Source organism: Vicia villosa, linkage group LG1, assembly GCF_029867415.1.
Source record: "Vicia villosa cultivar HV-30 ecotype Madison, WI linkage group LG1, Vvil1.0, whole genome shotgun sequence".
NCBI lineage: Eukaryota > Viridiplantae > Streptophyta > Magnoliopsida > Fabales > Fabaceae > Vicia > Vicia villosa.
The window spans coordinates 22469856-22493799 of NC_081180.1; the positions used below are offsets into that span (position 1 = coordinate 22469856).

General features: G+C 35.1%; 2 protein-coding genes and 1 non-coding gene across 3 annotated transcripts; 2 read left to right on the forward strand and 1 right to left on the reverse strand.

Annotated features, from left to right (window-relative positions):
- Nucleotides 1-241: 241 nt before the first annotated feature.
- LOC131602520 (transcription factor MYB30-like) lies at nt 242-1804 on the forward strand. The gene is made up of 3 exons (XM_058874657.1): nt 242-446; nt 525-654; nt 951-1804. Exons 1-3 carry the CDS (start codon nt 314-316, stop codon nt 1699-1701), a joined length of 1014 nt encoding a protein of 337 aa, XP_058730640.1. The 5' UTR covers nt 242-313; the 3' UTR covers nt 1702-1804.
- Nucleotides 1805-9280: 7476 nt separating this feature from the next.
- On the forward strand, nt 9281-12265 carry LOC131602529 (importin subunit alpha-2-like). Its single transcript, XM_058874667.1, has 10 exons — nt 9281-9511; nt 9631-9727; nt 9832-9923; nt 10032-10163; nt 10254-10439; nt 10534-10697; nt 10797-10875; nt 11026-11154; nt 11561-11688; nt 11765-12265. The coding sequence occupies exons 1-10, from the start codon at nt 9317-9319 to the stop codon at nt 12129-12131; spliced, it is 1569 nt and encodes a 522-aa protein (XP_058730650.1). The 5' UTR covers nt 9281-9316; the 3' UTR covers nt 12132-12265.
- Nucleotides 12266-16167: 3902 nt separating this feature from the next.
- On the reverse strand, nt 16168-16300 carry LOC131645469 (small nucleolar RNA Z247). The gene has a single exon (XR_009297089.1). It is a non-coding gene; the product is annotated as a small nucleolar RNA Z247 (small nucleolar RNA).
- Between the last annotated feature and the right edge of the window lie 7644 nt (nt 16301-23944).

A 23944-nucleotide genomic window follows, 5' to 3' on the forward strand; every position in this document is an offset into this window, starting at 1 on the left:
CTAGTAACCACAGTAATAGATTAAAAATGTTGTTACATGGGGACACTATTGTACTTTTTCAATATTTCTGACAAAATTCAACTTGTGTCAGTAAGTACTGCATGTAGTTTAATTCAGTACAAGTTAGTTACTAGTAAAATAAGCTTGTTTAAAATGTCAAAATCATTGGTCCCTCTGAATTCCTTTATATATATTGCTACAGTGAGGATATTTTGAATACTGTCTTAGAGTGCATGTGTGAGCACTAAACACTAGTATATAGCTATATACTGTGTTTCTTTGTTTTTTGTTTTCTTGTGATTAATAATCATCAATGGGAAGATCTCCTTGCTGTGAGAAAATTGGTTTGAAGAAAGGAAGATGGACTGCTGAGGAAGATAAGATCTTGACTGATTATATCCAGGAAAATGGTGAGGGGTCATGGAGATCCTTGCCAAAGAATGCAGGTAAATGATTGATGATTTTCATGATATTTATATATATGTTATTGAAAAGTGTGTGATCTATGTTTATGAATATGTTAGGGTTGTTGAGATGTGGAAAGAGTTGCAGATTGAGATGGATAAACTACTTGAGATCAGATGTGAAGAGAGGTAACATCACTCCACAGGAGGAAGAAATGATTGTCAAGCTGCATGCTGTTCTTGGTAACAGGTAGGGTTTTAGCTAGCCTCCACAAATAGTACTAAACAATATGATAATTTTTATTAGTATAAATCTTGTTTGTATTTAACCTATTTGAACGTATCTGGTGAAGACTGAAGCACTTATGAGTTATGACTTATGAGCATTGAGCTCTGAAGTACTGATATCTCTGAAAAAATGTGTCACTATCGGTATTGTGTTTTTGGTGTCCGAGTTTCATAACTTTTTGAGACTGTATCCGAGATCTTATATAAATAGTTTATGCATAATCATAGCAAGTTTATGAATTGTTGTTATGGTTTTAGGTGGTCGGTAATAGCGGGGCATTTACCGGGAAGAACAGATAATGAGATAAAAAACTATTGGAATTCTCATTTAAGGAGAAAGATTTACTGTTTCATGAAGTCATTAAACGAATCACTTCCTCCCATTGACATAGCTGCTGTAAACCTAGCTGCTGCTTCCAAGAGAAGAGCAAGTAGAGGAGCTTTAACAACAACAAATCAACATGCACCAAAGCAAGATCAAACCAAAAACAACAGGAAAGATGAGGTACTTCAAGTTCAACTACCAACAACACTACATAAAATAAAAGCAAATGCCTCTAGTGCAGAAGAAGAGATACAACAAGGTTATAATATTACAAGTAATTCATCATTTCCCAACATGAATGAATTAGTTGATACTTTGGAACCATATGAATGGTTGGATGATGAAATCATAAAGCTAAGTTACATGTTTGAAAGTGGAGTACTTGTTAGTCCAGATCGTATGAATAATGAGAATAATAATATTGTAATGAGCGATGATAATGTTATTCTAGATCCTAGTTGTGGATTACTTGTGGGAAATCATGATGGTGGTGTTTGGAGTTCATCAAATGGTGCTGAAAGTGCTAGCTGTAATTCTTCTGTGAATTCTGTTTATGATTATCAGTGGCCTGATATGCATTTAGAAGGTAGTAGTATTCAACAATGGGATCTTTGTGAACAAGATCAAGATGTTAATTGCTTCTGGGAAACTCCTAGTTATCAAGTAAATGGCTTTTATCATTGATTCATCCATTTCATATTCAGGGTGAAGTTATTATATATATGCTATAGTAAAATAATGTATGGTGCTCAATTGAATAAAAGTTTATCATGTTATTTAGTGTATGATGGGGTTATATTATATGGTAAGTTTCATTTAGTTGTGTTTGTTATGAATATAAATTTAGATTAGAGAACATACATGTCTATGAATTATATGCTATTATCTAGATTATATTTTTTAAAATCAACAATGTTTTTTCTAATTTTTTATTTTTTATATTGAGCTTAACATTTAACTTAAATATTTTATCATATGATAGAGTTGTTGTCTTAGTGTCGTTGTCTTCTTTCGAATTATGATTTTTTTCGTCAAATTCTCTTTTGTGAGAAGATATTTCATGAGAGTCTTCTAAAGTATTGTCGATAATATTGGTAATTGCACGCATGTGAGGCGACGTGGGACGCGGTCAGCCGTTAGGTTGACATGGAAGATTGACAAAACATTCATGTGAGGGATTACTTGTTCAATTAGAGAAAAGAGTATTTGTTTCGTGTCAAATGCTTTGTTGCATCGTTACTGGTTAGGGATGTAAATGGATATTCATGGGAACGGATAGTATGATGTTCGTGTCCGCCCCGTTGGAGGAATATGATATCCATATCCGCCCCATATCCGTGCAGATATCCGCTAAACAGGTAATCCGTGGATTTTAAGGTATCTGCGGATATTTACAGATATATATGGATAACACAATTGTTTTAAATTATGTTTTAAAAAAATATATTTTTCAGTTTCTTTTAAAGACACAAGACGTTATTATCACATAACATTCATAGAAATCTATCTTATTTTAACAACACAATTTTTTAAAATTAGTTTTCTTCATTTTCACCAAATTATAATATCTCATACATTTCATCTTTAATAAAGAAATAAAAAGAATGATACTGTGATTGTGAGTTATAGTGGAAGAGCGGACGACAGAGGAGTAGAAAGAATGACATTAGTTGGGAAGAAAAAGAGCGGTACTAGTTGGTTGGACGATAGAATTGTTAAGGTCAGGTATGAAGCATTGGCGAAGCTTAAATATGAAATGGCCAGTAAAATTTATATATAAATGTTTTCTTTAAAGAAAACTTCAAAAAAAAATATGAGACTAGTTTTTTAATTTTTTAGAAGATGAAAAGATAGAGTACAAAAAACTAATAATATTTAAGTAATTTATATATATAATTTATTAACGGAATTGGATATCCGCGGGCACGGTAACATTAAACCCATATTCATGTCTATTAATAAACGCGTATTTGAATATCCATTTATTTTATCTGTGGATATCTATTAAACTATCTGCCCCGTACCCGTGACGAATTTTATCCGCGGATATCTGCGTGTATGGATATTTTTTCCATCCCTATTATTGGTCCTTTGCCTTTTTTTGTCTTATGGGAAACCCGAAACTGTTTTCCCAAGTTTTGTTTCTGCTTTGCAAGACGAGGGTTTGTGACAAGTATCTTTACTTGAACATGGGATCCATGGATATGGAAGTTCTAGATAATTGTCGTTCTTGGGAATAAGCGCATTAAATGTATTCCTAGTAAGACATAACATTATGTTGGAAAAGAATGACATGTCTCCTACGATAGTCAGTAATGAAGTTCTCCTTCTCTTGAGCACTTAAGTGATTTTTGAACACTTTTCAAGGAGATCTCAATTGTTGGTGATGCAGGGTGATTGTACGACACTTAGTGCTCGAGTATGGTATAAAGGGCTTTCAAAGCGCTATTTTACCTTTTCTATTGTTAACGATATACAAAAGAGTATTTCTTCATCGTTCTTCTCTAAGAGTTTTCTTGTTTTAATGTTGGATAAAGTTCAGACGAATTTATTTCTTTGCACTAGTCCTGCATGTTTGATTGTTCTTTCCTCTGAGTTCCAAAGTTTATTGTTCTCCTTTTGCTCTTGTTCCCCTTTTCTAAAGTTTCTAAGATAGAGAATGTTAAAACTTTCTTGCTTGCTACATTGTACATGCATTAATTTTCTTTCATAATAAATTTTAAACATGGAGATTATGTAAACCTTGACCAAGAAGGCCAAAAAGGATATTTCAGGCGACTGAGTGGATCTAGACATATTAGGAATTGTTTTCACTTTCTTATGTGAACATGTCTTAGACCAAACTTTTACTAACGTGGGTCCTGCAGCTAACTGGAAAGTGTTTTCCTAGATGGAGATAAAAGAATCTGTAGCCAATATGATGGTTGTATCATTCTTTTTCATGAATTCATATTCTCCCTCATAGGTTATCATCTTCCATGTAATGAATTTGAAGTTACGGTAGCATATTGATCCATTAATTTGTTTGTTACCCCTTCATAGTTACATCTAACGAGTTGGGCATTCTTAAATATTTCAATACTGGTGTGAGTATCGTGGGAGTAAGTCGATTGTGACGTTATTCTTTCATTTTTATAAAACTCAAAACAACCCCAATCATGCGAACAATTTTGGTTTTATCTCCCCGAGGAAAAACATCGGATATTTCGAGACTTATTCCAATAAGGTGAAGTATTTGAAGGATTGTTTTTACCCAGATACTCCTCTTAATAAAGAGGCGCATGTAAGAATCTACCATTTAGAGCTTGGTCCTCCACCCGTATGCATCATGGGTGTCTTATGCAATTATTGGTCCTCTACCTAGATACTCCTCTTAATAAAGAGAAGTTGCTTTTCTGTGAAGTAACTGAGAAAAACAAGGCTTGACTTCTGCCAAGTAGGGATGACAACGGATCAGGCCGGGTGCGGGTTTCACACTATCCAAACCCGCACCCGAAATATCGGGTGGCACCCAAACCCGAACCCAAAGGCTATTCGGGTGGCAAAATAACACTCACGCCAATACCCGTTGGGTTCGAGTTTTTTCACCCAAACCCGAACCCGTAGCAAAATACATAAAATACATTTTTCCTACAATTTTCTTACAACTTTCCACAATATATATATATATATATATATATATAATATTATATATATATATATATATATATAATATTATATAATATATATATATATATATAAAAGCGGGTGTGATTTCGAGTTTCGGGTGTGGGTTTCACACTACCCAAATCCGCACCCGAAATATCGGGTGGCACCCGAACCCAAACCCAGTAAACTCGGGTTTTCACCCATTGACTTGTGTTCGGGTGCCGGTGGACCCCGCGGGTTTGGGTTTGCCTACCATCCCTACTACCAAGGCATCGTTATCCAAGGTGGAGGCTGCTCTAGAAGAAGTAAAGTAGTCATTTGATCCTGCTTAGAAAAGTATTGAAGAGCTAGAGAAGTCTCTAAAAGAGTCTTAGAAAAGTAAGAAGAAGGATGAGGACGACCTTTATACGACGCCCGAAGAGAATCTTGATCTCTCTAAGGAGTTAGCCAAGTCAATGCAAGAAAATTTATTTTTTGTCAAGGATGCCTTTGAGAGTACCTTGAAGCAGGTAGAATTTTTTTATCCTACCATGCTAGTCTCCCGTGACCGAATTCATCTTGATCAAGCTATTGAGGACGGGAAAGTTGTCTCTTTGGCGGACTAGTGTGCCCAATTTTATTTGACTAGCGTGTTTGTACCCGGCGTGTGTGAATCTTTGTTGTTTTTGTCCTGTAATATGCACACACACACACACTTCATTTTATTACTTACTTGTATTTTACCTAGTTTGTAGTATCGTGTTTGGTCTCAAGTTCATTTTATTGGGACTCAACTTTTCCTCTGAGTTTGTACTTAAAGTTTATTGGAACGTCTCTGAGGACCATGCCTGGACAAGGGTCAACACCCCCTCCCCATGCCCCAGGTGAAATTTTGGTTAGAGGTTGACGTATGGCAGAGTCACCACTACTAAGAAGGGGTGAGCTAGTAATTTGCCAATTTGGAGCTTGCTTTCATGGTGTGTGTGCATTGACATTTTGGAGTATTGATTATTTTAATCATACACATGTGGTTTTTGTGACACCACTCTTAAGTCTTTTTGATGGAGCTTTGATCTATCTGATCGTACCCCGGAATCATTGTTCCCTTTCATTATTACAAAAGGAAGAATATAGTATAGTGAAAATTCCTTCTTTCCTTAATTACACAATCATAATAATAATAGATTATGATAATGTGTCATTTACTTTTTATAAAAGAAAGCTTTTAAATTACCAAGGGGCTACGCCACTTCTTGTTGGCCACAGTAAACATAGTAGTTATTTTTTTGACTTCGTTTGGATCATCCACCTTTTCTTTTTTTCCTGAGACGAACTGGCTTACCTATAGGGGGTTGGATATCCATGTTCCTCAGCTTTCCGGTTAGGGAGGCCATGTTGACCTAGATAGATTTTCCTTCATGTTCTTTTGGTCATGCTTCAAAGCTTTGTATATCCTTTTTTCTCCCAAAAGTTTAGCGTCTATCGTCAACAACTCGGCATGGACGTTGTGGTTATTCAACTTGAGGTGGACCGAGGAGTATATTGCGTTCAAGGTTATTTCCAAAGGCCATCAAAATACACAGTTGTAAAAACTTGTGTAAGAAACTACTAGGACTTAGGAGCCAATAGTTATGGTATCCCTTCCTTATCCTAAGGTATTAACTTGAAGTATCCCCAAGGACATTGTTAAAGATCTGTAGGTAGGACCCTTCATAAGGCCATAACTTCTTGTTCTTTAGCTCTATCTTCTCAAAGAGATATCATTACATGATGTCACAAGAACTATCATAATCAATAAGTACTCTGAATACGTCGAAGTGGCGATTGTGGCCTTTAAGACCAAAGGAAAGCTATCTTTTTTCCTGCTTATTCATAATCACTAACTGATGATCTTCTTCTTCATTGTACTTTTAGACGGATTATTGGCCCTTCCCTTTGTGCTCTTCTTCTTCCCGATGTATTGGCGCTTCCCTTTCCGCCATTCTTTTTCCCTGCTACTCATGTCTTTACCTTTTCCCTCGACTACAACTTCAACAGCTTCCTTAGGGGATTGTTTTTTCTTTGGAGAGTCCTCTATGCCCTATTGTTGTCCTTGGTGAATTTGGACAATCATCATTTCTTAATCAACCCTTCCATCTCATTCTTTAGTTAGATGCAATCCTTTGTATGGTGGTCGTGACTTTTATGAAATGACAATATTTGGATTTATCCGTCTTGGAGAACTCTTTGATATGGGTTCCTTATCTTAGCCTCCTTAAGATATGCTCAAGAGAGTGTAAGCATCAAATCTAGAGCAGGGTTCACACTCATTTTCTTTTTTGGACCGCCCGACGTCTTTCTCTGATGGTCAGTTGGGACTTGCAAATTGCATTTCCCAGTCCTTAGCTAACCTTGGCAGTCAAGATTTTGTCTTTGTAGTTGATGTAGGTATATGCTCAACTCAACAAGTCCTTCAGTTATGGGCCTCTTTACACCCTAATTTTTCTCAAAATCTGCAATCCAACCTCATGCCCCTTTCAAAGATCCACCACATCAAGCTTTCATCTATGTCTCCAACAGCCACGGGCACTTTGGTGAAGCGATCAATGCATTTATGCTGGGTTTCTTTCTTGCCTTGCACGATTCCTCTAAGCAAGACCATGGTAGTCGGTTGACTCTTCCTATGTGAAGTGGGTGGTGAAAGCTTTGCACAAGTATGTTCAGAGTCTATACTTCCATCTAGAATTAATTTGTGTTGGACTTGAGACTTCATACACAAGAGTGGATGCAGTAATGTTTAATTTTTTAATAGTGGCAAAGTATATATGATTTAAAATAGTTTTAATTCTCGTATTCAACAATCACCAAATAATTATAAATTTCTGAAAAAATATGATATTAAAATAAGGAAATATTTTTGTAATGAATATAAAATAGGATTAAATATACGTTACCTCCTGCCATATAGGTGAGATTCGGTTTATCCTCTTTAAAAATTTTGTTTTGGATTATCCCCTAAAATCTGAAAATTCTATGTCTTTTGCCCCCTATGGGCCCAAATTACCCCTTGTAAAATACTTTTTTTATTTACCTCCCTGCTTTTTACACGCTTAAGGGGTACTCAAAAATTACAGGGAGGTAATCCAAAAAATAAAATTTAAAGAGGCGTAAACCGAATCTCGCCTATATAAAAGGGGTAAAGTATATTTAACCCTATAAAATATGATATTAAAACAGCCAAATATTTTTTGTAATGAATATATAAGAGTAGGGGTGCTCAAAACCAAACCAACCCAATAGAAAACCGCAAACCAAACCAAACCAAACCGAAACCGCAAAAAACCGCATTTAGTTCGGATTAGTTTGGGTCATCTTTTAATAAAACCGCACGGTTCGGTTTGCGGTTTGTATTTTGTAAACCGAACCAAACCGAATCAAACCGCATTATGTTACAACCTAACTTTTACTTAACTCACATCCAACCCAAACTTAAATGTATTATACCTTAGCCTTATGATTAAGAACAATTTTCTCGTCCTTACACATATGATTTTAGTCCTGATCTTTTCAAATCTCTAATAGTATTATCGTGTCTTCTTTGCCACATACATCTTCCCTCTTTTTCTATAATCTCTACTCTCTTATATTCTTTCTTTTTTACCTTCTTATTTTTATGCAAATGTTCCCTATTTCAGTTTCATTTTTATCGCACATCTTCTTCTCTAATCTCTCAACTCTTTTGTTTTTTCTTTTTCACCTTCACTAATCTCTCCTCTCTTCTATTTTTTTGTTTCATTTCTAATAATTTTTATATTGTTTTATACTATTATTTTATGTTTATTATTTAACTTTTGTCTAATTTAATTTTTACATATTAAATAGAAAGTTGTTGTCAAAATATGACGAGTTTGTTGTTATTTGATAGTGTATGAATGTCTAAATACAAATTTATGTTGTCATCTATATGTATGTATTGTTCAATAAAATATTAGTACAAAACCGAACCAACCGAACCGAACCAAAACGCATTAGTTTGGTTTGGTTTGGTTCGGATTTTTTTAAAAGCCAACCGAACCAAACCAAACCGCACGATTTTTTCTCTTGCGGTTCGGATGATTTTTTTCGTAAAAACCGCCCAAACCGCACCGCGATCACCCCTATATAAGAGCATTTAAGGAAAAGGAAAAAAATATATAATTATGTATTTCATAAGCGTAATATTAAGTTGACTTATTATAGAATATAATCAACTTCTTAATGTTATATTATCTCCGGTCTTATTTATAAGAAACGATTCTCTTTTTTATATAAATTGAATAAATAATGTATCTGGACAATATGTTGTCTAAATACATTATTTATTCAATATATTTAAAAATGAATCTTTTCTTATAAATGGGATAAGAGGGAGTATTAATGAGGAGAGTAAAGTGTATTAAAGTATCAAAAATTTCAAAATAGACATAGCAAGGGGTGTGAGATAAGAAATTCCATAGATGAAAAGTAAAATTTTAAATTTATTTGGGATTTGGAGTCCATGTTGTAATGGGCTCGGCCCATTTTCTTTCTTTTGAATGAAAAAAAAAAAACCGTTATGTAGCACTAGGTCTTTTCCGTCCTTCGCGGTAATTTTACCACTATCTATATATTCAAATTCTTCTCTCATTTTTCACCATCATCAACCACCGAAACGATGTCGCTTCGCCCAAATGAAAGAACCGATGCTCGCCGTAACCGCTACAAGGTCGCCGTCGACGCCAACGACGGTCGCCGGAGACGTGAAGACAATATGATCGAGATTCGCAAGAACAAGCGTGAAGAAAGCTTGCAGAAGAAACGTCGCGAAGGCCTTCAATCTCAGGAGCAGTCCCCCACTCTCGACAAGAAGGTACTTCTCCGCCACCGTAGTTTTCTCTTTACTCCATTTTCGCTTTTATGATGCAAGTTAGGGTTTAAGAAATTTCAGATGTTGTTATTCAATTTATTCAATTGTGTGTGTTGATGTAGCTTGAGAGTCTTCCTTCAATGGTTGTCGGCGTTTGTTCGGACGATCGCAGTGCTCAACTTGAAGCCACCATACTGTTTCGGAAGCTACTCTCAATAGGTAAATAAATGTGAATAATTCGTTTCTATTCACCACTTTCTTGATTGTTCTTGTTTAGTCTCTGTGTTAATGTTGTTCTTATTGATTTTTTGTTGTTGTTGTAGAACAAAGTCCTCCGATTGAGAGCGTTATTCAATCTGGTGTTGTGCCACGTTTGGTTGAGTTTCTTGCCAGGGAGGATTTCCCTCAACTCCAGGTTTCAAATTTTTGAATTTGCATTTTTTTTGTGTTTTCCTTTGTGGATGGATGAAATCTGTTGTGTTCATTATTTATTTATCTATTTTGCTTATTGTTTGTGGTTTAGTTTGAGGCTGCATGGACTCTGACAAACATTGCCTCTGGAACTTCTGAGAACACTAAAGTGGTGGTTGATCATGGTGCAGTTCCTGCATTTGTCTCGTTGCTTAGGTCACCTATTGATGAAGTTCGAGAGCAGGTATCTGATACTTTAGTACTTGAATGTGTTGTACAAGCGTCTTTCTTACTTTCATTGTTTACTAATATAATTATATCCATGAAATTCTAGGCCGCGTGGGCTTTGGGAAATATTGCTGGTGACTCCCCCGGGGGTCGCAATCTAGTGCTTGGTCATGGTGGCCTTATCTCACTGTTAGCCCTGATAAACGACCACGCCAAACTTTCAATACGGAGAAATGCGACGTGGACATTATCAAACTTATGTAGGGGAAAGCCACAACCTCCATTTGAGCTGGTAATATAATATCTATTGTTTCATTCAAATCAAACCTTAGAGATAGGTCTGTTGAGATTTTGGCTATTCTTTTTGTTAATATGTTGTATGACAGGTGAGGCCTGCTCTTCCAGTTCTTGGGCGTTTGGTTTTGTCGGATGATGAAGAAATTTTGGCAGATGCTTGCTGGGCTTTATCATACCTTTCTGATGACTCAAATGATAAAATACAAGAAATTATTGATGCGGGTGTATGTGGCCGACTGGCGCAGCTCCTTCAGTGAGTATAAGTTGTACTATACCTTGTTTAAAATGATCCTGATCATGTTGTTTCAATGGTTGATTGTTTGTCTAACTTTGTGTATGGTCTCATTTTCAGACACCCATCTCCTTCAGTATTGATTCCTGTTGTTCGTACAGTTGGAAATATTGTGACTGGAGATGATATGCAGACTCAGGTAGTGATCTGTAACTGATTGAAATTATAATTTGATATACGATCAAAAGGGACAAGGTTGCCGATATCAGTCTTCACATTTTGTCAAATTCTATTTCTTTTTAGATTTTGTATTGATTCTCCTTACTGTGTTTTTTTTTTCTTTCCCTAGGTGATGGTCAATTACGGTGCACTCCCTTGCCTTTTGAATATTTTGATACAAACTCATAAAAAAAGCATCAAGAAAGAAGCTTGTTGGGCTATATCCAACATTACAGCTGGAAATAAGGAACAAATACAGGTAAGACAGGGAATCATAATTTGTTGTCAATCAATAACTGTTTTATTGAATAGTTTTTAGTTTGATTATCTTAGTCGAATGCTCTGTAGAATTTTCAGTTTCAATAACTGTTTTCAGAGTTTTATTATGACTTATTTGTTTTTGAAGTTCTAGTAAATGAGAGTCAATTGAATACTGTATAATGTAGGGTGTCATTGAGCGGTTGCTATTATGTTGTCTCTCAAGAACAAAAGTTCTGACCTGTTTGAGTGTGTGAAGTAACAGTTAGTTCATGCATTTGTCGAATATGCTGAAGGGTGTTGACTACTTAAATTGTCTAATCTAAGAGATCAAATGAGTTAATATTTTATTGTGAAGTTTATTTTTAATTTTGTATAAATTAAAAGCCGACAATTTACATATGTAGGCTGTTATCGAAGTTGGCGTTATTCCTCCGCTTGTGAGTCTTCTTCAACACGCAGATTTTGACATGAAAAAGGAAGCTGCTTGGGCAACAACAAATGCTACAGCGGGTGGAACTCTTAAGCAGATCAAGTATGTGCTTTCTTTAATAGGTTCTTAAAAATGATTAACTTTTTGAATTTTTTATATTAACTTATGAGGTTACAAGGTACTTGGTGGATCAGGGTTGCATAAAACCACTATGTGATTTGCTTGTTTGCCCCGATGCAAGAATTGTCGCGGTCTGTTTAGAGGGCTTAGAGAATATTTTGGTTGCTGGAGAAGCAGAGAAGAGTAATTCTGAAGATGCCAACTTGTATGCTGAGATGATAGAGGATTCCGAGGGATTGGAGAAAATTGAAAATCTGCAGAATCACGACAACGATGAAATATATGAGAAGGCTGTTAAACTTCTTGAAACATACTGGATGGAAGAGAAAGATGAGGTACTACCACCAGGCCATGGTGATCAATCTGGTTTCAACTTTGCAAGCAAAGAGCCTTCATTACCACCTGGTGGATTCAAATTCGGTTGAAAATATTTTCTTGAATCTGCGTCTAGTATATGGAACAGAGGCATGGGCTGCTTTGTCAGTTGTGTTTAAAAATACATACTCAATTTTCCAAAGAAAAAAAATTAGTGCTTTGTTGGTACACTGTTTCATGTTTCTCCAACTTTGGTTTTTTCCTCCCTTCACATTTAAAGTTCCAAATTGTTAGAGGATCAAATGGTTTGGTGTTTAGCTATGATTGTTTGGACTCAAATTGACAGTTGCTGTAACTACCTCTAACTTCTTACTTTTCAAAACATTAAGGACACATAAGAAGCACACTTAGTTCTAGTACAATAGTTGAGAATTGTGATATGTATGAAATTGTGATGATTCTATTAATCAGTAGCATACACATATATATACAGCTATGAGTGGAGAGCATGATCCTACAATTAAGCTAGTATTGATGGCTATACACACAATATGGAAACATAATATTCTAGCCTATAATTGGAATATAAATGTTATTGACTGTACATTAAACAATAGAGACATGATGCTGATATCAAGGGATCATATTCTAATTCCCCCCTTCAAACTGGTGGTGAGTGGATAACACCAAGTTTGTCTCTGAGCTGGTTGAAACGTGTGTGGCTTAATGGCTTGGTAAGGCAGTCTGCAATTTGATCAGTTGTAGGAACATAGGCCACAACAACTTCATTTTGTAATACTTGATCTCTAATATAATGAATATCAATTTCAATGTGTTTGGAGCGAGCATGGAGGACAGGATTTGAAGCTAGTGCCTTGGCACTCAAGTTATCACACCAGAGTATGGGTTTCCTTGGAAGTGGGAGTTTAAGTTCAGCAAGTAATGAACGTATCCATGATATTTCAGCAGCTAGGTCAGCTAAGGCTCTATATTCTGACTCAGTGCTTGATCTTGATACCACCTTTTGCTTTCTTGATGACCAAGAAACAAGTGTTTCACCAAGGAACACACATTGACCAGCCATGGATTTTCTGTCATCAACACTAGTGGCCCAGTCTGCATCAGAGAAGCCATGAATGTCCAGATCAGTGGATGGCTTGATGTGTAAGCAATGATTTATGGTGCCTTGGAGATACCTAAAGATTCTTTTTATGCCTTGTCAGTGTTCAAGTGTTGGTGAGCTCATGTATTGGCTGAGTTTGTTAACCGAGAATGCTAGATCAGGTCTTGTGTGAGTCAAGTATTGTAAGGCACCTATGGCTTGTCTAAACACAGTTGGGTCAGCTAGTTTCTCTCCCTCAACTGTGAATTGCCTACCTGTTATCATAGGTGTAGGACATGGTGAGGCCTTGTCCATCTTGAATTTACTCAATAAATCACTGATGTACTTAGATTGTTTGAGATACATTCCACTGGTATCTCTTTTCACTTCTATGCCTAGAAAGTAGTGAAGTTGACCCAAGTCTTTGAGAGAGAATACATCATTAAGTTGAGTGATGAAAGCTTGAAGGAACTTGGTGTTGCTTCCTGTGATTATTATGTCATCCACATAGATAAGTAGAAAAGTAATGTGATCTTTACCTTTTAGAAGGAAAAGAGAGGAATCACTCTTTGTGTTTTGAAATCCCCACTTGAGTAATGCAGCCTTGAGACTATCAAACCACGCTCTTGGTGCTTGCTTCAGTCCATAGATTGCCTTAGATAGCTTGCAAATGTGATTAGGCCTGGTTGGATCAACAAATCCTTCAGGTTGATGCATGAACACTGTTTCTTTGAGATATCCATTTAGGAAAGCATTGTTAATGTCTAGTTGCCTGACTTCCCAGTTGAGATGGACTGCAATTGAAAGAATGACTCTGACAGTGCTAGCTTTGACTACAGGGCTGAAGGTTTCTTCATAATCAATGCCAGCTGTTTGTTGAAATCCTTTGGCAACTAGCCTAGCTTTTCTCCTTTCTATGGTACCATCTGACTTGTATTTGGTCTTGAAGACCCATTTTGAGTCAACTATGTTTTCTTTATCTTGATAAGGGACTAGTGTCCAAGTCTTGTTAGACATGAGTGCTTGATACTCCTTTTGCATTGCTTCCTTCCATAAAGGCCTTGTGAGAGCATCCTTGGCATTTGTAGGTTCCACTGTATCTTTGTAGGTCTCAGCTAGACCAATGTAAGGAAGCTTGTGCTTGTGAATGCCTGACTTGCTTCTGGTTTGTATGATGCCTGCATTGCTTGCTTCACTTGTACTTTGTTGGGTTATGTCAGGTTGTATATCTGAATGAGTTGCATCTTCTAGTACAGTATCTTCAAATTGTTCTGTCATATTGTTGTCAACTTCTGTGGCATTGTTGTCATCTTGTGATTGTTGCTCAATTTGTGAGTCAGCTGAGTTCACTTCATCTGGGATATCTCCTTCAGGGATTGCATCAGTGATAGGATTACCTGCAGGGCACAAGGGAAAAGAAAATGATGGATTGTTAGTTGTTTTTAGAGGACCTCTTGTATTGAGAAACCCATCTTGGAATGGGAAGTGATCTTCATTGAAAATAACATGTCTTGATATGAAGATTCTGCCATGGGAATTGAGACATTTATACCCTTTGTGAGAGTTACTATAGCCTAAGAATACACATCTGGTTGTATGAAATTGCAGCTTGTGTTGATTGTATGGTTTGAGGCATGGATAACAAGCACAACCAAAGGGTTTTAAGAGCTTATAGTCAGGTTCCTTATGAATCATGAGCGAATAGGGGGTCTCATTTTGGGTAACTTGAGACGGAAGTCTGTTTATGAGGTATACTGCAGTGGAGAATGCTTCCCACCAATATTGGAATGGCATTTGAGCTTGTGCAAGCAGAGTTAAGCCAAACTCAGCTATGTGTCTATGTTTCCTCTCAGCTCTTCCATTTTGCTGAGAGGTATAAGGACAAGACATTCTAAAACCTATGCCAGCTTCTATTGCAAGTCTCTGCACAGGTTTGTATTCACCACCACCATCACACTGGATTACTTTGATTCTCTTGTTGTATTGATTTTCAGCCAAGGCTTTAAATTGAATGAAAGCTTGCACAGTTTCAGATTTTTGTTTTAAAGGATAAATCCAGGTGAACCTACTAAAATCATCAACAAAATGCACATAATATTTGAAACCAGAAGATGACATTATTGGTGCAGGGCCCCATACATCAGTGTGAACCAAATCAAGGGGTTCCTTAGCATGAAATGAAGAAGACTTAAAGGGTAAGAGGTGCATTTTTCCATATTGGCAGGCCTCACAGAAACTAAAGTGATCATTAGGTGATACTTTGATATTACAATTTTTCAAGACTTTGTCTAATGTATTGTTGTTTGGGTGACCAAGTCTCCTATGCCAGCTCTCCTTGATGGATATATAAGCACTTGGGCTCCTTTCAATTCTTGAGAGCTGGTACAATCCATCTTTAAGTACTCCTTTTAGAATTTCCTTCCCTGTCAGTTTGTCCTTCACAAAACAACAATTCTTATCAAACTCAACAAGGATGTTATTGTCAGCAGCCAATTTAGATACACTTAATAGATTTTTGGTAATGTTAGGTACATATAGTATATCATGTAAATTAAGTGACTTGAGTTTGGAAGAGCCTGTGGCTATAATCTCTAGTTGCTCACCATTTCCAATAATCAGAGAGTTCTTACCATGTTGTTCATTTATTTCTTGGAAATTTTCAGTTTGATGGGTCACATGATTGCTTGCCCCACTGTCAAAGTACCAATCATATTCTTGATTGGTTCCTTGTGTCGCTAGGAATGCAGATTTTCCTTCCTCTTCTGCTGAGTGATTTGATCCTGAGTAGGTTTTGTCAAACCTGTAGAAGCACTGCACTGCTGTGTGACCAGTCTTTGAGCATACTTGACAGGTAGGTTTGGAGAATCTGCCTCTACCTCTGCTTCCTCTCCAACCTCTCGAGTTGGAGCCTCTCCAGTTTCCATTTGAGCCATGAAAGCCAAGTCTATTGTTTCTCCAGTTTCCTTTGTAATCAATCTTGTTTGCAACATTTGCTGAGGCATTGAGATTTAGGTTGTTAAAGGAATTGAGTTGCTCAATTCTACTCTCAAAACTCAGCAATTGAGATTGTAAATCAATCCAACTAAGATTGATTTGATCAGAGAGTTTTACCACTACAGGATTGTACTCTGAATCCAATCCATTCAAGGTTTGAATGATTAGATCTGAGTTGAGAATTGGATTTCCTGCCAGCTTGAGTTTATCAGCAAGATTTTTCATCTTGGACAGATAATCATGCATTTTCATTTCACCTTTTCTGGTGCTATGAAATTCTGACTTCAGGTAGGTGATTCTAGACCTTGTATGTGCTCCAGCTAGACTTTGGGCCTCCTCCCAAAGTTGCTTTGAATTTTCACAGTGCAAAAACTGTGTTGCAATGTCTGCAGTCATGGAATTCTTTAACCAACCTAGAAGTTGTTGGTCATAAGCTTGCCAATCTTCAAACGAAGGATTCAGCTTCTTGCTTGAATCTGAATTTGTGACATATTGCTCAGGACACTCCTTTGTCCCTAGCATGTACCCTTCAAGTCTGCAGCCTCTGATGATGGGCAAGACTAAGGACTGCCATAAGGGAAAGTTATCTCTGTCCAACTTGACAGAAATAGTTGATGGAAGATCATTTTTGTTGTTTGCAGCGGATGCCATGGTTTTTGATTGGATCACGTGCCTTTTGGCAATGTTGCTCTGATGCCAAGTTGAGAATTGTGATATGTATGAAATTGTGATGATTCTATTAATCAGTAGCATACACATATATATACAGCTATGAGTGGAGAGCATGATCCTACAATTAAGCTGGTATTGATGGCTATACACACAATATGGAGACATAATATTCTAGCCTATAATTGGAATATAAATGTTATTGACTGTACATTAAACAATAGAGACATGATGCTGATATCAAGGGATCATATTCTAATTACAATAACTTGACCGATTAACACATATGCTCTTTTGTGGGATACCATCATAGTTGTATTGTAGAATTGTCAATATAGCTGTCGTTGTTTAGACTCAAATTGACAATTGTTGTAACTATCTCTAACTTCTCACTTTTCTATCAAACACAGAATTACAAATGCTCAATTGTAACTTGCAAGACTATGAGTTCAACATCACATCTCAAGTATATACTTTTCCCATCTTCTATAAAATATTGAAAAAAATTACATAACCCTTAATCGTGTTGGACACAAAAAATACGCTAATTTAAATACAATAATTTGACCGATTAACATATATTCTTTTTTGAGATATCCTCGTACTTGTAGAGTCAATATAGAATGTGTCACAATAAGTAAGTTAAAAATTAATAGTGTTTTTTTTTAGCTTAGTCAATCATGATATTATAAAAATATTATTTGCACTCCATACATTACTCACCTAATTTAGTGAAAATATGTGTTGTCCTTAAAAATTCAAAATGAACCATTCCTACCGTTGAAATTTGAAATTCGAACGCATCACAATACAACAAATATCTTCATCAGAATAAAAAATAATGTTTGAATTATAAATTTCATATACATCACAAATTATAAGAGATCTCAAGTTCTCTTAAAATGTAACACATAGCTTAAGAAAGTTTCTTTCTCAACTTGCTGGAGTTTTTAACCTCTTCAAATCGATTAACAATGCCTTTTTAAAACATTGGATTTGCGTAGGTTCTTAAACTCCATTACCAACTGATCGTACCTGATTAGAATGGATCATCAATCTACAAGCTGTTGGACTTTTCGTGAATGGGGGGAGTGTACCTGCAAGGTACTCCGATCTCAAAGTAAGAAAGAGAGCAAAGGAGCGCAAGTACAAGAATAAGAGTGGTGAAGAATGAATACCTGGACCTCTAGTGAAGGAGGGTATTTAAAGCCCCCAACGCTAGGCCAAGATCTCCATATTGGACTGGATGCCCAAACCCAAGATGGAGACTGTCAGGATCTACGTGTGTAGCGGAGACCAGCACGTTGTATCCATCCTGGGTTAACCGCTCCGAAGTATCAAGGTAGGGCGGTCTTCTCGAAAGCGCGTAGACTTCATATGATTTGGAGGGTTGAAGGTGAAGTAATCCTACAAAGAGGACGGTCCTCAAAGAAGACGGGCAAATAAAGGTGTTCGTGTAACGCGCATGCCCTTGGCCTTGAAGGGGATCTTACTCGAGACACAAACCTGCTCATGAGGTTTGCGGACTCACTAGGTTTGGCCAAGAGTGGTTCATGCTCGGTAGTCGGGCAGGAAGTTGGGACGTCAATCCTTCACTGTTAAATAATGATCATAAATAAACCATGGCCTATTTTCCATTGCCGCTTTCTTATCGTCCTCATGCGAAAGGCAACTAAGTAATAGTCAGTACTTAAGTCAATGATGTTAACGACCCCTTTACGGACCCACATCTGGTTCAAATGATTCTTCAAAGCTTTGTACCCAATCCTTCTCCCAAAAAGCTTAACAATAACACCTCGCCGCCACGTTCTCTGAACTCTCTCCTCCTCAGCAGAGAGAATAAAATTCAGACATTCATATCCTCCTAATATCTTTCCCTCCACTCTTATTCCTCCGTCCACATCATACAGCTCTTCATCCTTAACCTTCTTCTCCTCTGTGTCTTCTTCCATGTCTCCAGCCCTTCTCCCCTTAATAATATCACTGAATGATATAGTAGTTCCCTCAACCGTTAATCTTCTGCCACCCTCCTCTACTTGAGCATTTTCTCTAACCTTTTTGGTACTACGTTCTTACATATCTAATTCCGCCGTGCTTTTCCCCGGGCTAGCCAGCGGGAAAGCGAACTCCGGTGGAGAGTTACTTGAGGACATATTACTTTTCAACCATATTATATTTTTATTTTGGTTCTAAGTAATAAAGTTTGAGTTTACGTGGCTAGTTATATGTCCCTATTAATTAGTCAATAGATTGTTGAAAATTTCCACAACTCTCATATTTTGTGATGTTTTTATGTTTTAGTCTGATAATTTATATCATGCTATATTAATTAAATGAATATTTTGAATGATTGACGTATTTATAATACCATATTCTCTTCATTTCTATTTATAAGTAAATTTTGAATTTTCAAATTCATTGAATAAATGTTGTATTTGGATGATATAAAGACTAGATAGATCCTTTATTTAATGAATGTAAAAAGTTAAAATTTATTTATAAATAAGAATTGAAGGAGTATAATATAAAAATTGATATATGTATACAATATACATAACCATTTTAGTTTTAAAAAAATTCGTATGATTTTATGAGTTAAATTTATCAATCGATTCTATCAAAATAAATTCAAATCAGACAAGTTAAATTTATTAGATGATTCTACTTAAGCAAATTCAAATTCGACAAATTAAATTTATTAGTCAATTTTACCTAAGCAAACTCGAATCCAACAAACTTAAATATATTATCCCTGTTTTGTACTACTCGAATAATGAAAGAGATATCTCTTAATTTCATATCGACTCACTCTAAAAATATGCAATCCTGGTGTATCTATGAAATTGTCTATGAAAGTTATTTAAAAACTTATGTAAAGAATACAAACCTTCAACGAATACTATTTTTTGCTCATTCAATTCATCACAAAGACCGTTTCCAGTTTCCAATTTCTTTTAAGTTTCACTTTTTTAATCATAATGTTTTCATTATCAATGTCTTGTATTCAAAATGTTTGTGATTCAGATATATAGTGTGACATTAGCGTTCTGAATGGTTGTCGTGAAAGTTTCATGCGCATCACTAATGTTCTCGTGGATTAATGTGTTGGCAGTGTCTTGAATGTTGATGCACATCACTAATATTGAAACAACAACATTGCATTATGATTAAGAGTAAATTTCTCAGTGTTATCGAACGAAGAAAGCAATATGTTATATAACGTTTTCTTTAACTGATAACATTGGGAAGTTATTCCGCAATATAACAATGTTTTATTTTACCATTTAATATTGGCAAGAGGTGGGAACAACAACAACAACAACAACAAAAACAACACCATTATGTGAAATAGATTGTAAGAATAGAAAAATGATTAGTTAAAGGTTAGGGTTAGAATAACAAAAACACAAAACCAATTTTTTTGTGTCTTGCAATCCATCACAAAACATGATGTTTACGAATACGAATTGGCTCTATATATGAGTTAGGTTTAAGATAAAACTTAGTGAACAAATTCGTTTACAGTTAAATCTCGGTATCATACCCCTCAATTATTAGAGATACTAATGAAATAGATGATTTAGTAATTAAATAAAAACTAAAATAAAAGGAAATGCACCACTTTTAAAGAAATAAAAACAAACATTGCAGCTGTTGGGATTCGAAACATATATCCTGAATTATTTTACCCATCAGTTATGTACTATAATTGAAGAATATATGGTATTTTCTGGAAAAAAAACAATGTAGCGCGTCTAGGAATTTTACCTTATTTTTTATTAGATGAGGTGAAAGCGTTGTCATAAAATGTAATATTTTTAATAGTGCAAAAAGCTTAAAATACTCCACCCTTTACACGCCCTCGTGCTTAGAGATTGTATAGTGATATATTTGTGAGGTCCTCACAAGTGGGCGACACGTGTCCTTCATCGGGTGCTCTCCCTATAACACGTCCCCCAGAGTATGGCCCTTGGGTATTGAGGGGGCTCGCCCTAAGGGGACACATGGCCAATAACGTTTATCCATTCCATAACTGCATGTACGAATTCATTCTTATGATTCCCTAGGAAGTAGATAGTTAACATCTCCCCTAATCAAGAAAAATAATTTCCACTTCTTAGGAGTTTCCTGAACCTTAGGCATTTAGGCCTCTGCAAATACCTTAACCTTACGATTAAGGATAATAATGGATAACATACACTAAATACCAAAAGATACAAAGCTTCTCACCTCATGTGAGCTTGCTTTCTCCATAGCCAAAAACTCAACCAAACTAGGTTTCTCACGACTGCGAACAAGCCCTAACCCACAAAAAATGACTAAGGCCTTTAGTCACCCTTACCAACATAGGGGTGCCACATATTTTGTACATTTTGACAAGTAATATATATATATATATATATATATATATATATATATATATATATATATATATATATATATATATATATATATATATATATGGTTTTGATGAGGACAAAACTATGATGTGAATTTTTCATCTGAAGACGATTTAGATAAGTTGTTTTGCTTGGGAAATCAAGATGTCAACTAGCATTTGGTGGATTCCCCGATGATCTCTAGTAAAGAAATCTCTCCGATAATGATGATGTATATATAAAAATCTTATCTAACCTCATAAATATGAAGAAATCGACTCCCAAGTGAAGTATATTGGATCGTGATGAATCAAACAAGGGGTCTTGAAGCTTTAGAGATCGTGAAAGAGAGGAAGTGTCGAAGCTCGTCTGATCCATATTTGAGTGACCAGAGTCTTGTAAACGATATTAGAGTAATTATTAAATTACCAAAGCAATGCACACACTCACCTAAAAGTGCTCCTAACCTCTCTATTTTATAAAAACACTTTAAAATCCTTAGAGGGACCATCAAGGTGTTGCCTAATTGATCAAAGCCCTTATCCAATCGATTAAAGCAAGTCATAAAATTTCTTAATGAATTAAATCGACAATTCAAACCAAACTAAACGAAATTGAAATAAAATCGAATATTTTTTGTTCGATTCTAAAATCGAACCAATGAAAACCGATGTCGTTTGGTTCGATTCTCGGTTTTAATTTTTAGGAACCGTCAAACCGAACCAATGAAAATAATTACGCTCTAAATATTTTATTTCACTCATTATTAAGCTTAAATTTTGTACCGGTCCAACTATTCTCCATCTTTGTTTACACTTCCTTCCTATCAACAAAACACTCATCTAGAACCAAACTCCAAAACTTCTAAAATAGAAATCATAAGTCACAAAAACTTGCTTTCACTGAATTTTTACTCTCGCTGCCTACCACAACTATTGCTCTCTACCGTAATTATGGTCGTATTCTCTGTGTTCAAGTTATTTTCCTTAATTTTCATTTTTTTATTATATTTTTTCTTCTTCTTCAACAAAATTCTTTCTAGTCTTGTTACAAAATAGTTTTGATGTGTGCTTATGGTGTGAAACATATTAATTGATGTATGTTTTGTTGTGTTCTACAGTATTTGTTAAGATTTTAAATCCCTTTCTAACCTTCTAATGACAAGTGTCAACTTTTATATATAAGCACGAACTTATTTCATGATTCAATGGAAATCATGTCATTATTTCACATGGTTTCGTTAAATTACATTAAATATATTAATTTAAAAATTAATAGCATAAAATACACCGAAAAATATGATTATGAAAAATACATTGACGAGTAAAATGTTTGAAAAAATAACTCTGTAAACCGATCAACCGAATTAAATCAGTTAGGTTGGTTTGATTCCATTTTAGAAAAAGGTTAACAACCAAATCAAACCAAAAGAAATATTATGGGTTCGGTTTTATTTTTAACCAAAAATCGATTCAAACCGATCCAATTACACCCCTAAATACACATAGAGATTTTAGTTTTAAATAAACTCATACAATTTTATGAGTTAAATTTATCAATGGATTCTAGCAAAACAAACTCAAATCCAAAAAGTTATATTTATTAATCGACTTTACCTAAGCAAACTCGAATTCAACGAGCTTAAATATATAATCTCTGATTCTCCCTCTCAATTTCATATTGACTCACTCTAAAATTCTACAATCATGGTGTATCTATGAAATTAGAATTTAGAAGAAAGCCATTAGACAATAGGAGGCCACTAGACACCCACAGAGGCACACAAAACAAACGTTTCCGGTCCAGTCGTACTTTTGTCTCTGACTACAACACGTGATTTATGTATGTTGTATTTTGTAGCATAAATTAAGAAATGAAGAAATCATAATAACGTGATCTTTCCCTACCGTTGTGTGGTTATTTTTTACCCATTCAGTCTTGTATGGTTGCGATCACACCATCATCGTATTGTTTGTCTTTTGTGTGTTGTTTACGGTGTTACTTACATTAGTAGTAATAGTAATATTATTTTCGTGCGTATGTTATTGTAACGGTACTATTGGAGTAATGAAGTGCCCACTGTTTATGATTAAGCAACATTGACCACCAATGTTCATTCAAGCTGCCAGCATTGCATTGAATAAATATTACTAGTATATATTTACAGTGTTGATTTAAAATATTAAAAATATTTTAAGTAAAAATAACATATCATGTATAGAGTAATTCATATTTTTCATGAAAAAACACAATTTGTTATTGTTGATTTTTTTTATTAATGATTTTCTTCAAAATTAAATAACATCCTTGAAATCCTTGAAGTCTACGTTATAGATAAAAACTTTATTTTTAAGAATTTAGTCTTTTATTTTTGTCATTTTTTCGTAGCCTTGTAACAAAAGTAAAGAATATTATATTTAAAGACAAAAATAATTCCAATTAAAAATTTAATTTTTCAATTTTTAATAATACAATTTTTTTTTTATAATTATGACTATTTTCTCATCTCTTATTATAACACTTTCCAATAAAACTTAAAAATATTAAAAAAAAAATCAAATATACAATTTAGTCCTTAAACTATTCTCTTTTATCAATTGTCCTAAACTATTAAAACCAATTTAAAAAATTATTAAATTATTTTTTTCCAACTATTTAACGCTTTAGAAGGATCTTAAATAGTTAAATGATAGAGTAGTTTTTAAGTTTTTTAATTAATTTTAATAGTTTGAAAACTTAATTGATAAGAAAGTGTTAATTTGAAGACTAAATTGATAAA